Source organism: Rutidosis leptorrhynchoides, chromosome 4 (genome assembly GCF_046630445.1).
Source record: "Rutidosis leptorrhynchoides isolate AG116_Rl617_1_P2 chromosome 4, CSIRO_AGI_Rlap_v1, whole genome shotgun sequence".
NCBI lineage: Eukaryota > Viridiplantae > Streptophyta > Magnoliopsida > Asterales > Asteraceae > Rutidosis > Rutidosis leptorrhynchoides.
This window is the reverse complement of record NC_092336.1, coordinates 410,418,272-410,431,960: the sequence shown is the minus strand read 5'-3', so window position 1 is coordinate 410,431,960 and position 13,689 is coordinate 410,418,272. Positions and strand designations below refer to the sequence as shown.

The window sequence follows — 13,689 nt, the reverse complement described above, 5'->3', positions numbered from 1 at the left end:
CGTGTAGCATTAGACCATGGTTTAGTTCACAGGCAGTCTTCATTTCGTAAAAACCTAAAAAAAATAAAAATTCAGAATGGGGGGAGAAGACTAGTTCTTTAGGGTCTGCTAGGGAAAGACCATACGTGTTCCATTTTCGAGAACTACACGAAAACAGACAATCTAACTCTAACAGAAATACATATTATCCTTTAAAGACTTGATTCTCCCCACACTTAGTTAGCTGTGGTGTCGAAATTGTGATTAACTTCGTTGTCGACTTCCATCGGACCATGTATGTAATGTTTAACTCTGTGACCATTAACTTTAAATTCTATCCCATTTGAATTTATCAATTCTATCGTTCCGTATGGGAAAACTCTTTTGACTATGAATGGTCCAGACCATCTTGATTTCAATTTTCCAGGAAATAGCTTGAATCGTGAATTGAAAAGAAGAACTCTGTCTCCTTCTTTAAATTCTTTTGAACTTCTGATTCTTTTATCATGCCATTTCTTCGTTATTTCTTTATAGATTAACGAATTTTCGTATGCTTCATATCTTAATTCTTCTAATTCATTTAGTTGACTTAATCGTAGACGTCCGGCTTCATGTAAATCAAGATTACATGTCTTCAAAGCCCAAAATGCTTTGTGTTCAATTTCTACTGGAAGATGACATGCTTTTTCATAAACAAGTCTAAAAGGTGTGGTTCCAATTGGAGTTTTGTAGGCTGTTCTAAAAGCCCAGAGTGCATCCTCCAATTTAATGGACCATTCCTTCGGATTTGATCCTACGGTTTTCTCTAGAATACGTTTTAAAGCTCGGTTGGTATTTTCAACTTGTCCACTTGTTTGTGGATGATATGCGGTGGAGATTTTATGAGTTACTCCATATCTTTTAAGAACTTTCTCAAGTTGATTATTACAGAAATGAGTACCCCGATCACTTATTAAAGCTTTCGGTGTTCCAAACCTTGCAAAAAGACGTTTTAAAAAGTTGACTACAACTCGTGCATCGTTAGTTGGGAGAGCTTGTGCTTCCGGCCATTTAGATACATAATCAATGGCTACGAGTATATATAGATTATTATTAGATTTTGGAAATGGACCCATAAAGTCAATACCCCAAATGTCAAATACTTCACATACTTGGATGACATTTTGTGGCATTTCATCACGTTGACTTATTTTTCCGGCCCTTTGACATGCATCACAGGATTTGCAAAGAAGGTGTGCGTCTTTGTAAATTGTAGGCCAATAGAATCCAGCTTCATAAACTTTTCTTGCTGTTAGTTGAGGCCCATAATGCCCTCCTGTTGGTCCTGTGTGACAATGGTTTAAAATTTTACTAGCTTCATCTCCAAATACACATCGGCGTATTATTCCATCGGGACAACTTTTAAACAGATGTGGATCTTCCCAGAAATAGTGTTTTATATCACTGAAGAATTTCTTTCGTCTTTGGTACGATAATCCTTTTTCAAGGAATCCACAAACTAAGTAGTTTGCATAGTCTGCAAACCATGGGATTTCTTTATAATCTATCTTCAATAGATATTCATCAGGAAAGTTGTCTTGTATGGCTGATTCATTTAGAACTTCTAATTCGGGATTTTCAAGACGAGAAAGATGATCAGCGGCGAGATTTTCTGCTCCTCTTTTATCTCGGATTTCAATATCAAACTCTTGTAAGAGTAAGATCCAACGGATTAATCTTGGTTTAGCATCTTGTTTTGAAAATAGGTATCTAAGAGCAGAATGGTCGGTATAGACCACCGTTTTTGCTAGAACGAGATATGATCGAAATTTGTCAAAAGCAAAGACAATAGCAAGGAGTTCTTTTTCAGTAGTTGTATAGTTTGTTTGTGCTCCTTGTAACGTCTTACTAGCATAATATATAGGTTGAAATCGTTTTTCAATCCTTTGTCCTAAAACGGCTCCCATTGCAAAATCACTTGCATCGCACATTAGTTCAAATGGTAGATTCCAATTTGGTGTTATAATGATCGGCGCATTAGTGAGTTTCTCTTTAAGAATATTAAAAGATTTGATACACTCATCTGAAAAGATGAATGGCGCATCCTTTTCTAGGAGTTTATTCATAGGAGTGGCAATTTTAGAAAAATCTTTTATGAAACGTCGGTAAAAACCGGCATGCCCTAGAAAACTCCTAACTCCTCTAACATTGGTGGGATGTGGAAGTTTAGCAATTACATCTACTTTAGCTCTATCCACTTCAATTCCTTCTTTTGAAATTTTATGTCCAAGAACGATGCCTTCTTTAACCATGAAATGGCATTTCTCCCAATTAAGTACTAGATTTGATTTTTCGCATCTAATTAGCATTCGTTCCAGATTAACTAGACATGATTTAAATGTATCAACGAAGACTGAAAAGTCATCCATGAAAACTTCCATGCATTCTTCTATCATGTCGTGAAAAATCGCCATCATACACCTTTGAAAGGTTGCAGGGGCGTTACAAAGTCCAAATGGCATGCGTTTGTAAGCAAAAGTACCATAAGGGCACGTGAATGTGGTTTTCTCTTGATCTTCGGGTCCTATTGGAATTTGAAAATATCCGAAAAATCCATCTAGAAAACAATAGTAACTATTTCCGGCTAATCTTTCCAACATTTGATCTATGAAAGGTAAGGGAAAGTGATCTTTTCTGGTGGCGTCATTTAATTTTCTATAATCAATACATACACGCCATCCTGTTACAGTCCTAGTAGGAATAAGCTCATTTTTCTCATTTGTAATGACAGTCATGCCACCCTTCTTAGGCACGCATTGAACTGGGCTTACCCATGGACTATCAGAGATTGGATAAATTAAACCTGCATCCAGCAGTTTAATAATCTCTTTCTTAACTACTTCTTGCATATTAGGATTTAGTCTTCGTTGGCGTTGCACATACGTTTTATGACCTTCTTCCATAAGGATTTTATGTGTGCAATACGAAGGACTTATTCCTTTAATATCATGAATCTTCCATGCAATGGCTGGTTTATGAGCTTTCAACACAGAAATGAGTTGTGATTTCTCATCATTTGTGAGAGAAGACGATATTATTACAGGTAATTCAGATTCACCATGTAAATAAGCGTATTCCAAATGGTTTGGAAGTGGCTTTAACTCTAATTTCGGAGGTTCTTCTATCGATGATTTATATCGATATCTGTCTTCTTCTTTTAGCATTTGAATTTCTTCTGTTGTTGGTTCATATCCATTAGCTATAAGTGTAGCTAACATTTCAGCTTCATCAATTGGTTCATTACCTTCTCCTAAAGAACATTCTCCTGTTCCTTGTAATTCTGGAAATTCTTCTAATAATTCTGCATGTGCATATATAGTTTGAATATAATAACATGTATCATCTGCAGATTGTGGTTGTTGCATTGCTCTATCAACTGAAAAGGTAACACTCTCATCCTCTATACTTAGGGTCAATTTCTTACCGAACACGTCTATCATTGCTTTAGCCGTGTTTAAGAATGGTCTTCCTAATATGAGAGGAACTTGAGAATCTTCTTCCATGTCCAAAACAACAAAATCTACTGGAAATACTAAAGTACCAACTTTAACTAGCATGTTCTCCATTATCCCTCTAGGATATTTTATTGATCTATCTGCTAGTTGTATGCTTATTCTGGTTGGTTTTAATTCTCCAAGGTCTAGTTTAGCGTATAGTGAATACGGCATTAGATTTATACTAGCACCTAAGTCTGCCAATGCTTCTATTGAACTAAGACTACCCAGAAAACATGGAATTGTGAAACTTCCTGGATCAGATAATTTTTCTGGTATCTTATTCAACAGCACTGCTGAACAATTAGCATTCATAGTAACAGCCGAGAGTTCTTCCATTTTCTTTCTATTTGAGATTAGATCTTTCAAGAATTTAGCATATCTTGGCATTCCTGAAATCACATCAATGAAAGGAAGATTTACATTTATCTGTTTAAACATATCCAAAAATTTGGATTGCTCGGCTTCAAGTTTTTCTTTCTTCATTTTACTCGGGTAAGGAAGTGGTGGTTGGTATGGTTTAACATAAGGTTTATCCTTAACTGTGTTATCTTCATTAACCTTTTCAACTACCGGTTCTTTTTCCTTATCTTGATCAGGTTGTGGTTCTTGTGGAGTAGGAATAGTTTCATCAGAAGTTACAGGTATTTCAGGTGGTTTAAGTGTTGTACCACTTCTTGTGGTAATGGCTTTAGCTGTTTCATTTCGGGGGTTAGCATTTGTATCACTAGGTAGACTTCCCGGTTTTCTTTCACCTATTAACCTTGCTTGATTACTTACTTCTTGTTCCAGATTTTGAATAGAAGCTTGTTGATTTCTAAATGCTTGAGCATTTTGTTCATTGGTTTGTTTCTGAGATGTGAAAAACTGTGTTTGAGTTTCAACTAGCTTCGTCATCATATCTTCTAAATTCGGCTTTTTATCATCGGTTTGTTGTGGTGGTTTGTTTTGAAAATTAGGTCTTTGCTGATTGTAAGTATTATTGGATACTTGTTGATTGCTAGGACCTTGTTGGTTGTTGTATGGAATATTTCGGTTATAATTCTGGTTTTGATTGTAAATCGGTCTTGGCGGTTGATAATTATTCTGATAATTATTTCCAGGCCTTTGGTTTATGTATGAAATATTCTCTCTTTGTTCCATTGTTAATTCAATACTGAGACAATCTTTTGTCAAATGTGGTCCTCCACACTGCTCACAACTAATTCGTATAGCATGAATATCTTTAGTCATCTTTTCCATTCGTCTCTCCACAGCATCTATCTTTGCGGAAATGGAATCTAAGTCATGGCTAGAATCGGCTCTAGCTGCTTTAGATGATCTAATGATATCTTTTTCTTGGTGCCACTCATGTGAGTGGGAAGCAGTATTATCAATAATTTTGTAAGCATCAGTTTCGGTTTTCTTCATAATAGAACCACCAGCTGCTATATCTATATCTTTCCTTGTAGTGATGTCGCATCCTTGGTAGAATATTTGTACTATTTGACAGGTGTCTAAACCATGTTGCGGACATCCTCTTAATAACTTTCCATATCTTGTCCACGCCTCATATAGAGTTTCATTTGGTTTCTGTGTGAACGTAACAATTTCTGCTTGAAGTCTTACGGCTTTAGATGCAGGAAAGAATTGTTTAAGAAATTTATCAATTAAAACATCCCATGTATCAATCGCCCCTTCAGGTAACGATTCCAACCAATCTTTGGCTTCTCCCTTTAAAGTCCAGGGAAATAACATGAGATATATCTGTTCATCCTCCACTTCTCGTATTTTAAATTGTGTGCAGATTCTATTAAAGGTACGTAGATGTTCATTTGGATCTTCCTTCGGCGCACCACTAAATTGGCATTGATTAGTCACCATGTGTAGAATTTGTCCTTTGATTTCATAATCTGGCGCATTAATGTCTGGATGAGTAATTGCGTGACCTTGGCCAGTGCGTTTAGCTCTCATTCGGTCTTCCATACTTAAAGGTTCCAGATTCTCCATAATTGAATTTGTTGAATCGGTATCACTAGATGATTCTGATTTAATAGTTCGTTCCTCAACAATCTCTGTTTGAATGATTGGTGGTTCCGGAGGAAAGTTTAATGGTTCAGGATCTATGAACCGTTCCTGAATATTCTCCGGATTCTCAATTGTGAGGTCGGGTTCAAAAAATGGATTATCGGAAATTTGAACTGAAGTACTTGGTCGACTGGATGACGATTCTAAAGAAAAATCAACGGCGGTTATATTTGCTAAATGTCTTGATCTAGTTACAGGTGGTGAACGTACAAAAGGTGGTGAACGTCTTGCTCGGTGCATTCACTGAATATCCTATTAGTTTTTAAAAGGAAAGAAAAATTATAATAAGTTATCCAATTAATAGACTTTTCTGATTTTGCCCACGTTTCGAATAGCCAAAAGATGCAGCAGAGGGGCAGGATTCGTTTGGTCTCAATATAATTGAGGACTGTTTGGCTCCAATAACCCGGTCCACGTACAAATCCAACTATTACTACGAACCAGAAAATTTTGATGTCTATTAATTTAACCACTTAAAATAAATTTTCGTAATTTTAAGAAATTTAGATAAGAAGTAGAAAAAAAATCTATGTCCTAAAACTAGAATAGCGAGAAATAAGAGAGAAAAAGAGTTCGTCGAAAAAGGTTGAAAAAGAAAAAAAATGGTTGAAAAATAAAAGGTGACGGAAAAATAAAAGAAACTTATAAAAACTTAAAAATACTTGACTAACCTAACCTTATTACTACAACTAACTTAAAATTATAATCGCAAATTGAAATTACTAATTGGAATGATAATTGATACATAGTAAAAGGTCGTCTAAAAATATTAAGGCTTACAGGAAAAACTAAATCCCAAATGGAAATAACTTAAAAAGAAACTAAAACTTAAAAAGGCGTCGCAAAATTCTAAAGCACCTAAATCTTAGTCTAAAGAAAAAGCACTTAAGGAATTCTACGGCAAAGCCTAAAAATCTAGAAGTAAAAATAACTATAGCAAAAACTAAGTTTAAAATTAAATATGAGCTAAAAATACAAATATTACGCTACAACGATTAAAAAGGGACAAAATATAAAAATATACAAAAAGTTGTAAAAAGTACAATTTTTATAAAAATATTATTTTTATATTATTTTTTTAATAAAACTACTAATTTTACAATTTAATAAAACTAATTAATACTAAATACATAAATTAAATAAAAAGTAAAAATAAAAATAAAACTAATAATAATAATAATAATAATTAGGGTTAAATAATAATAATAATTAATTAAAACCCGTAATTAATGCAGGATTAGGGTTTCTGTTTGCGTGTCAGAGAAGCTCCGTGAGTCGCGGCATTTATTGCATCAAACCCCGCGAGTCGCGGGGTTTCAGAATTCAGCTGACAGGTTTGAATTTTTACGCGTTTTTCTTTATTTTTTTTTTTTTATTTTCTGTTTTCTGTTTTTAAATAAATAAAAGATTTTAAAATAAAATTTATATTTTTATAAACTAAAATAAAAATAAAGAAACTTATAAAACTTAAATATTTAACAAAATCTTAAAAATACATATATTTTTGTTTTTCTTTTTATATTTTTGAATAATTAAAATGTATTTTTACAAAAACGAATTTTAATAAAAGTTAACTAAAAATCTTTTTTTTTTTTTTTATATTAGCGTTGCGCTTCCGGCGTTTAAGAGTGTCCCCGGCAGCGGCGCCAAAAATATACTTGATGTTATGCGAGGTGTATATAAAATAGTTATTAATTTTAGCAGAAAACACTATTAAATACGATACAATTTTACACAAGATATTTATTTATTTATAGAATGGATATACTTAAACCTTGCTACAACACTTATAGGCAGTGTACCTAATCGTACAGTAGTGTAGTTTTTAGTAAGTCCGGTTCGTTCCACAGGGAAATCTTTAAACAAAGCTCAACGCTATATTAGTTTACTTTTATAAAAATACAAACATATATATAAGTAATATTATTATTATAAAGGGGGGTTTTTACCGTTTAATGACCGGTTTGTCGATTTTAAGACTTTAGTCGCAGTTAAAACCTAATGTAAAATATAAAATAAATACAAGACTTAAATTAAAGCGTAAAGTAAATAACGATAATGAAATTGCGAATAATAAAAGTGCGATAAAATAAACTTACGATAATTAAAAAGTACGATAATTAAAAGTGCGATTAAATAACAATAAATAAAAGTGCGATAATTAGAAGTGCAATTAAATATAAAATAAAGGAAATTAATTATGAAATAAAAGAATTATGCTTATTTAAACTTCCGTAATCATGATGTTTGACGTGTTGATTTTAGTTTTATGCCCATGGGTTAATTGTCCTTTGTCCTGGATTATTTAATATGTCCGTCTGGTTTTTTATCCATAACAGTCCATCAGTCATAAATATAAAGTGCGAGTGTCCTCATCAAATTATTCTTATACCCGAAGTTAAATATTCCAACTAATTGGGGATTCGAATTGTAACAAGATTTTAACACTTTGTTTAATGAATACACCAGGTTATCGACTGCGTGTAAACCAAGGTTTTACCACTTTGTTAACAATTACACCAATTACCCTTGAATGTAATTTCACCCCTGTTTTAATTATTCTAGTGGCTATTAATCCATTCCCGTGTCCGGTTAAATGAACGATTATTCGTACATATAAATACCCCGCCCATCGTGTCCGATTGAGTGTATATGGTAATTTATAGGGACGCCCAATTGTAAATCTTTATATTAACATTAACAAACTATCATTTAGTTAAACAAATATAAAGCCCATTAATAGCCCATAGTCTAATTTCCACAAGTGTCGTTCTTTTGTCCAAACCCCAATTATGGTACAAAGCCCAATTACCCAATTTTAGTAATTAGCCCAACATCATGATTACTTCGTTTTAAATAAGCATAATAATAACTTAGCTACGAGACATTAATGTAAAAAGGTTGAACATAACTTACAATGATTAAAAATAGCGTAGCGTTACACGGACAGAATTTCGACTTACACCCTTACAACATTCGCTAACATACCCTTATTATTAGAATTAAAATTAAAATTAAAATATAAATTATATATATATATATATAAATTTTACGTATGATAAGAGAAGAAAAAGATGATGATTTTGATCAGAATTCGGTTGGCTTTATAGGCAGTTTTAAATTTTGGGGCTCCGCGACTCGCGGTGAAAACCTCTTCAAACTCCGCGAGTCGCGGAGGTTACTTTTACAGCTCAGTCCTTGGAGTTTTCTCTGCCGACGGTTTTTTTATTTATAAATATAATATATATATATAATTAATATAATTAATTATATATTATATTATATTTATATACATAGTTAACTTTTAATTTTTAGTCTGTTGCGTCGAGCGTTAAGAGTTGACTCTGGTCCCGGTTCCGGATTTTTGAACGTCCTCCCGTACAATTTAATATCTTGTACTTTGCGTTTTGAATCTTGTACTTTTGTAATTTCGAGACGTTTCTTATCAATAATTGGAACCTTTTTGATTGTCTTTTGTACTTTTGAGCTTTTTGGTCGTTTGCGTCTTCAATTCGTCGAATCTGTCTTTTGTCTTCACCTTTTATTATTTAAACGAATATCTCTTGTAAATAGAACAATTGCAACTAAAAGCTTGTCTTTCTTGAGGAATAATGCTATGAAATATATGTTCGTTTTTAGCATTATCACCTGCTTATTAAATGATATGAAACACTTGCCTTAACCTACTTAGGGATAATAATTGGTCTATGATTGTTATCTTAACTTGTGTTAATATAAGTTATTAAACTTTCCTAATATGATTCCTGTATGAATTATTCGTTCATGTAGCTGCTTTTATTTATAATTGTTTAATTTGAATTATTTACTTTCTTGTTTTATTTTGTTATTTTCAAATCATCTCTTTCCTAAGCGATAAGAATCTATCTAATAAAAGACATAAAAATATATCCTTAGTTCTTTAATAAGAGCTAAGCTATAAACAACTTATATTATGATTTTAGGGTTGATTAGTACTTGATCCGATGATCTATTATTCGATTCATGCTACTTATTTTGATCTATTCCATCAAACTTGTTAAATTGAATTGCATGCAACTAAGTTAAACGGCATAATAGTGATAAACTTTTTTAATATGGAATTACACTTATATAATAAAGTTTGATATTGTTAGGCTTAGTCGAAGATCCTCTGTTTGGATGTGTTTAACTGATGATTGCATGAGAACTTAGTAGTAATTGACTTTCAGCTAGTAACTTGAGTTGATCTACTTAGTGTTTAATAGCTTATATGATTTGTCAGTCTATTTGCATATTGATCCTCACCACAAGATTGATATGTATCATGTAATTAAATTGAACATGAAAAATTGAGATATTAGTCATGCACATCACATGTCTAGTATATGCTTTAAGTCCTGCTTATTAAATGATATGAAACACTTGCCTTAAACTACTTATGGATAATAATTGGTCTATGATTGTTATCTTGACTTGTGTTAATATAAGTTATTAAACTTGCCTAATATGATTCCTGTATGAATTATTCGTTCATGTAGCTACTTTTATTTATAATTGTTTAATTTGAATTATTTACTTTTTTGTTTTATTTTGTTATTTTCAAATCATCTCTTTCCTAAGCGATAAGAATCTATCTAATAAAAGACTTAAAAATATATCCTTAGTTCTTTAATAAGAGCTAAGCTATAAACAACTTATAATGCATCTACGCTCTTTTGGGACGATAACCTAAAATACTACCTCTGATCGGGTTTTGTTGCTCGTTAGAGTGTTAAAAGTGTAATAATAAAGGGTATATAAATTTAAAAGTTTGAAAGGCAAATTAAGCACTGCACACTTTTGCACATCAACTTTTTGGCGCCGCTGTCGGGGAGCTCGGTAAATACGGAAGTTGGATATACTTTGGTTATTGATATTTCTTGAAAACATGTGATGACTGTCTTCCTTTAGGGGAGGGTTGTTGGGGTTCCGATTTAAAGGCTCCTGCTCGAACCTAGATGTTGACGGGTCACTTAAGTATTGAAAGATTCAATAGGCCGTGTATGTTTGATTATTCGTTTTTATGCGATAAAAGTTATTATTTAATATTTATATTATTAATTATGCCATTAATATTTATTATACTTATTAATTTAAAATTCACTAATATACTAATATATTTCTTAAATATTACTAGAAGAATTAGAATAAATTTAAAATCTAAATATATATATCCTTTAAGGTCTAAAAGATTTTTTTCTAAAACTTTTCTTTTCATGATTTTAGATCACATGAACACTCGGTCCAAGTCTTACAAGATATGTTACCAAATCCCGATATATTATTTAAACATTATAGGGATTCGAATATTGTTAAGAAATTAAATATCAAAGAAGGAACTACTTCTAATGATGATTCATTATCTAGTTCTCCGTCTAGTCCTGATTCTAATTTGGGATCTCTTTTTGGTTCAGAAATTGAAATGACTACTGAAAATTCAATAGAAGCGTTAATGAAAGCTGGTCGGGAAGGATTAGGTCATGCTATTACTCAGCCTGAAATAAAAGAAAATTTTGATATTAAGGGTCCTATTTTTCATTTGCTAAAAGATAATCAATTTAGGGGTACAGAAAAGGACGATCCTAATGCCCACATCCGGAATTTTAAAGATATTTGTGATTTGTGTAACATTAATAATGTGGAAAGTAATGTCATTTATCTTCGTGTCTTCCCATGGTCATTAAAATATGAAGCTAGGGAATGGTTAAACTCATTATCGGAAGGAGATATTACTAGTTGGGATATGATGGTTGAAAAATTTCTCACTCGATTCTTTCCTGCATCCAAAACTGTCACCCTTCAAACTGACATTGCTAATTTTCGTCAGAAAACTAATGAATCTATTTATTCTGCCTAGGTACGATTTGGTCAAATGCTTAGAGGTTGTCTACAACATGGATTGGATAAGTTTAAAAAGGTAACTACTTTCTATAAGGGTTGTGATATTGCTACAAAAAGAGAGATTGATAGAAACATTATGAGTAAAACTGCCGAAGAAGCTGAAATATTGATTAATAAGTTGGCTGCCCATTCCCATGAATGGTACCAAGACTTAGATATTTCTCGTTCGGTAAAATCTGTTAGTTATGATTCTGAAGATATGGTTAAGGCTATGAATGTGCAATTAGGTAATCTAGGAAGGCAGAATGAAAAGCTTACAAAAGAAATGCATTTGATTAAGGTAGGTTGTGAAAGATGCCAAGGTCCTCATGCTACTAAAGATTGTGTTGCTAGTCTTATTATGGAGAAAGTATAGAACGTTTCTTATGTGAATAAATTTTAAGGAAACCCGAACTATCATAATAATTATAACACACCCTATCCTGCTAATAATAAAAACCCACCTGGTTTCTTTCCTGTTAGAGCACCCTTCATTCCAAATTCTTCTAATGCTCAAACAGATAAGAAGTCTAATCTTGAAGAAAGCATCTTAACTTTCATAAAAAATCAGAATGAAGCTAATGATAACATAAAAGCTCAGCTATCCCAAGTACAAAATAATCATCAAGCATCCATTCAAAGCTTAGAGAGCAACGTTACTAAGTTATTTAAACTTGTCGAGGGTAAAGTTCCTGCTGAATCGGAAGTTTCTAAAGAAGTTCGTTTTGAAAAGGTGAATGTGATTCGAGAAGTAAATATGGTTGATGTTCATGAACCTAGTTTGAGGTACTTATGGGAGTTTGAAATGGGAGAGGAAGAGTAAGATCAAGAAATAAAGAAGTTGACTGCCAATGAAGAAGATAAATCAAAATATGATAAAGTGCGAGGTCTTGATCGTGATGAAGTAATTTTCATGCATGAGTTGTTTGATAAGAAAGAAGAAGTAGTTGATAAAAAAAGTTGGTGAAAATGATAAATTTACTAGTAACGATACTAGAAAATCAAAGTGTGATGATTGGTTAGCTGATACTATGAAACAATTGGAAGAAAGGAGAAAAGAAGGTTTCCGCCCTCTTTATTCATTCACAATTGATCTCGTAGATCCATATGCATCACCTGAAATTCCTATTGTTATGCGTTCTGATCCAGGGGAATTCCAAATTCCTTGCTTAATTCATGGTCCAATTCCTGTTATTGGATTAGCTGATACTGGTTCTAGCATTAATGTTATGCCATTTTCCATTTATAATCGTTTAGGGTTACCATCGTTAGAACCTATTCAAGGGAGTGTTTGTTTTGCTGATAGTCTCTTACATAAACCATTGGGGATTGCTAAACAAGTTAAAGTTATTATTGGTTATGCTTTTTATAGAATTGATTTCGTGGTTATGGATATGAAAGAAGACCCGATAACTCCTTTAATCCTAGGATCTCCGTTTCTAGTTACTGCTCGTGCTACCATTAATTATGTTGATAATTCATTAACTATTCGTTATGGTGCCATTTTTGAATCTATTTCGTTAGTTCCAAGGTCTAAAGTTCCTTGTTCAAATGTGAAAATGGTTAAAGTTGATAAAAAGATGATGATGAGCTTACCGTTGATAAAATAGTGACCGAATTCATAAAAGAACAATATAAGCTTAATTCCGAAGTGAGAAAACAAATCCATGAATTGAATGTTAAATTTGAAATATCATTTCGAAATGGTCTTGATACCACATTGAATTTCTTGTAACAAATTAAGATGCTGAATGAAATAGAAAAGAATAAGCGAGAAGGAAATGCGACTAAGGAGTAATTCCGTCAGAAGAGTGAGTCGCGCAACCGACTCTATAATCAAAACTACCTATCCCTATATATGTTTATTATGACTATGTTTTTTCTAAGTGTTTTATTGTTTTATTTATTTGATTATGAATGTAAGAGCAATATAGCTCCTAAGTGTTAAATGTTTAGGTGATGAAGTTATTAATAAAATATTATGTTTATATACTTTGCATTGTTTAATTAAATCTTGTCAAGTTATTTATATTCAATTCAAAAGAAGCCCGTAAAAGTGCTCTGCAATCATTCTATGATCCTACAATCAAGTAACATCACTTTTTCCCTTATTTTCAATTATGTCCTTTATTTACTATTATTTTTATTATCAAAGCAATGAGGACATTGCATAATCTAAGTGTAGGGAGAGAAGTGATTAATCACTTAAACG

The 13,689-nt window shown here is 32.4% G+C and overlaps 1 protein-coding gene across 1 annotated transcript; it reads left to right on the top strand.

The window, feature by feature from the left end:
* The first annotated feature begins 12,610 nt into the window (after positions 1-12,610).
* On the top strand, positions 12,611-13,087 carry LOC139842000 (uncharacterized). Its single transcript, XM_071832182.1, has one exon. The coding sequence runs from the start codon at positions 12,611-12,613 to the stop codon at positions 13,085-13,087; it is 477 nt and encodes a 158-aa protein (XP_071688283.1).
* Positions 13,088-13,689: the final 602 nt, after the last annotated feature.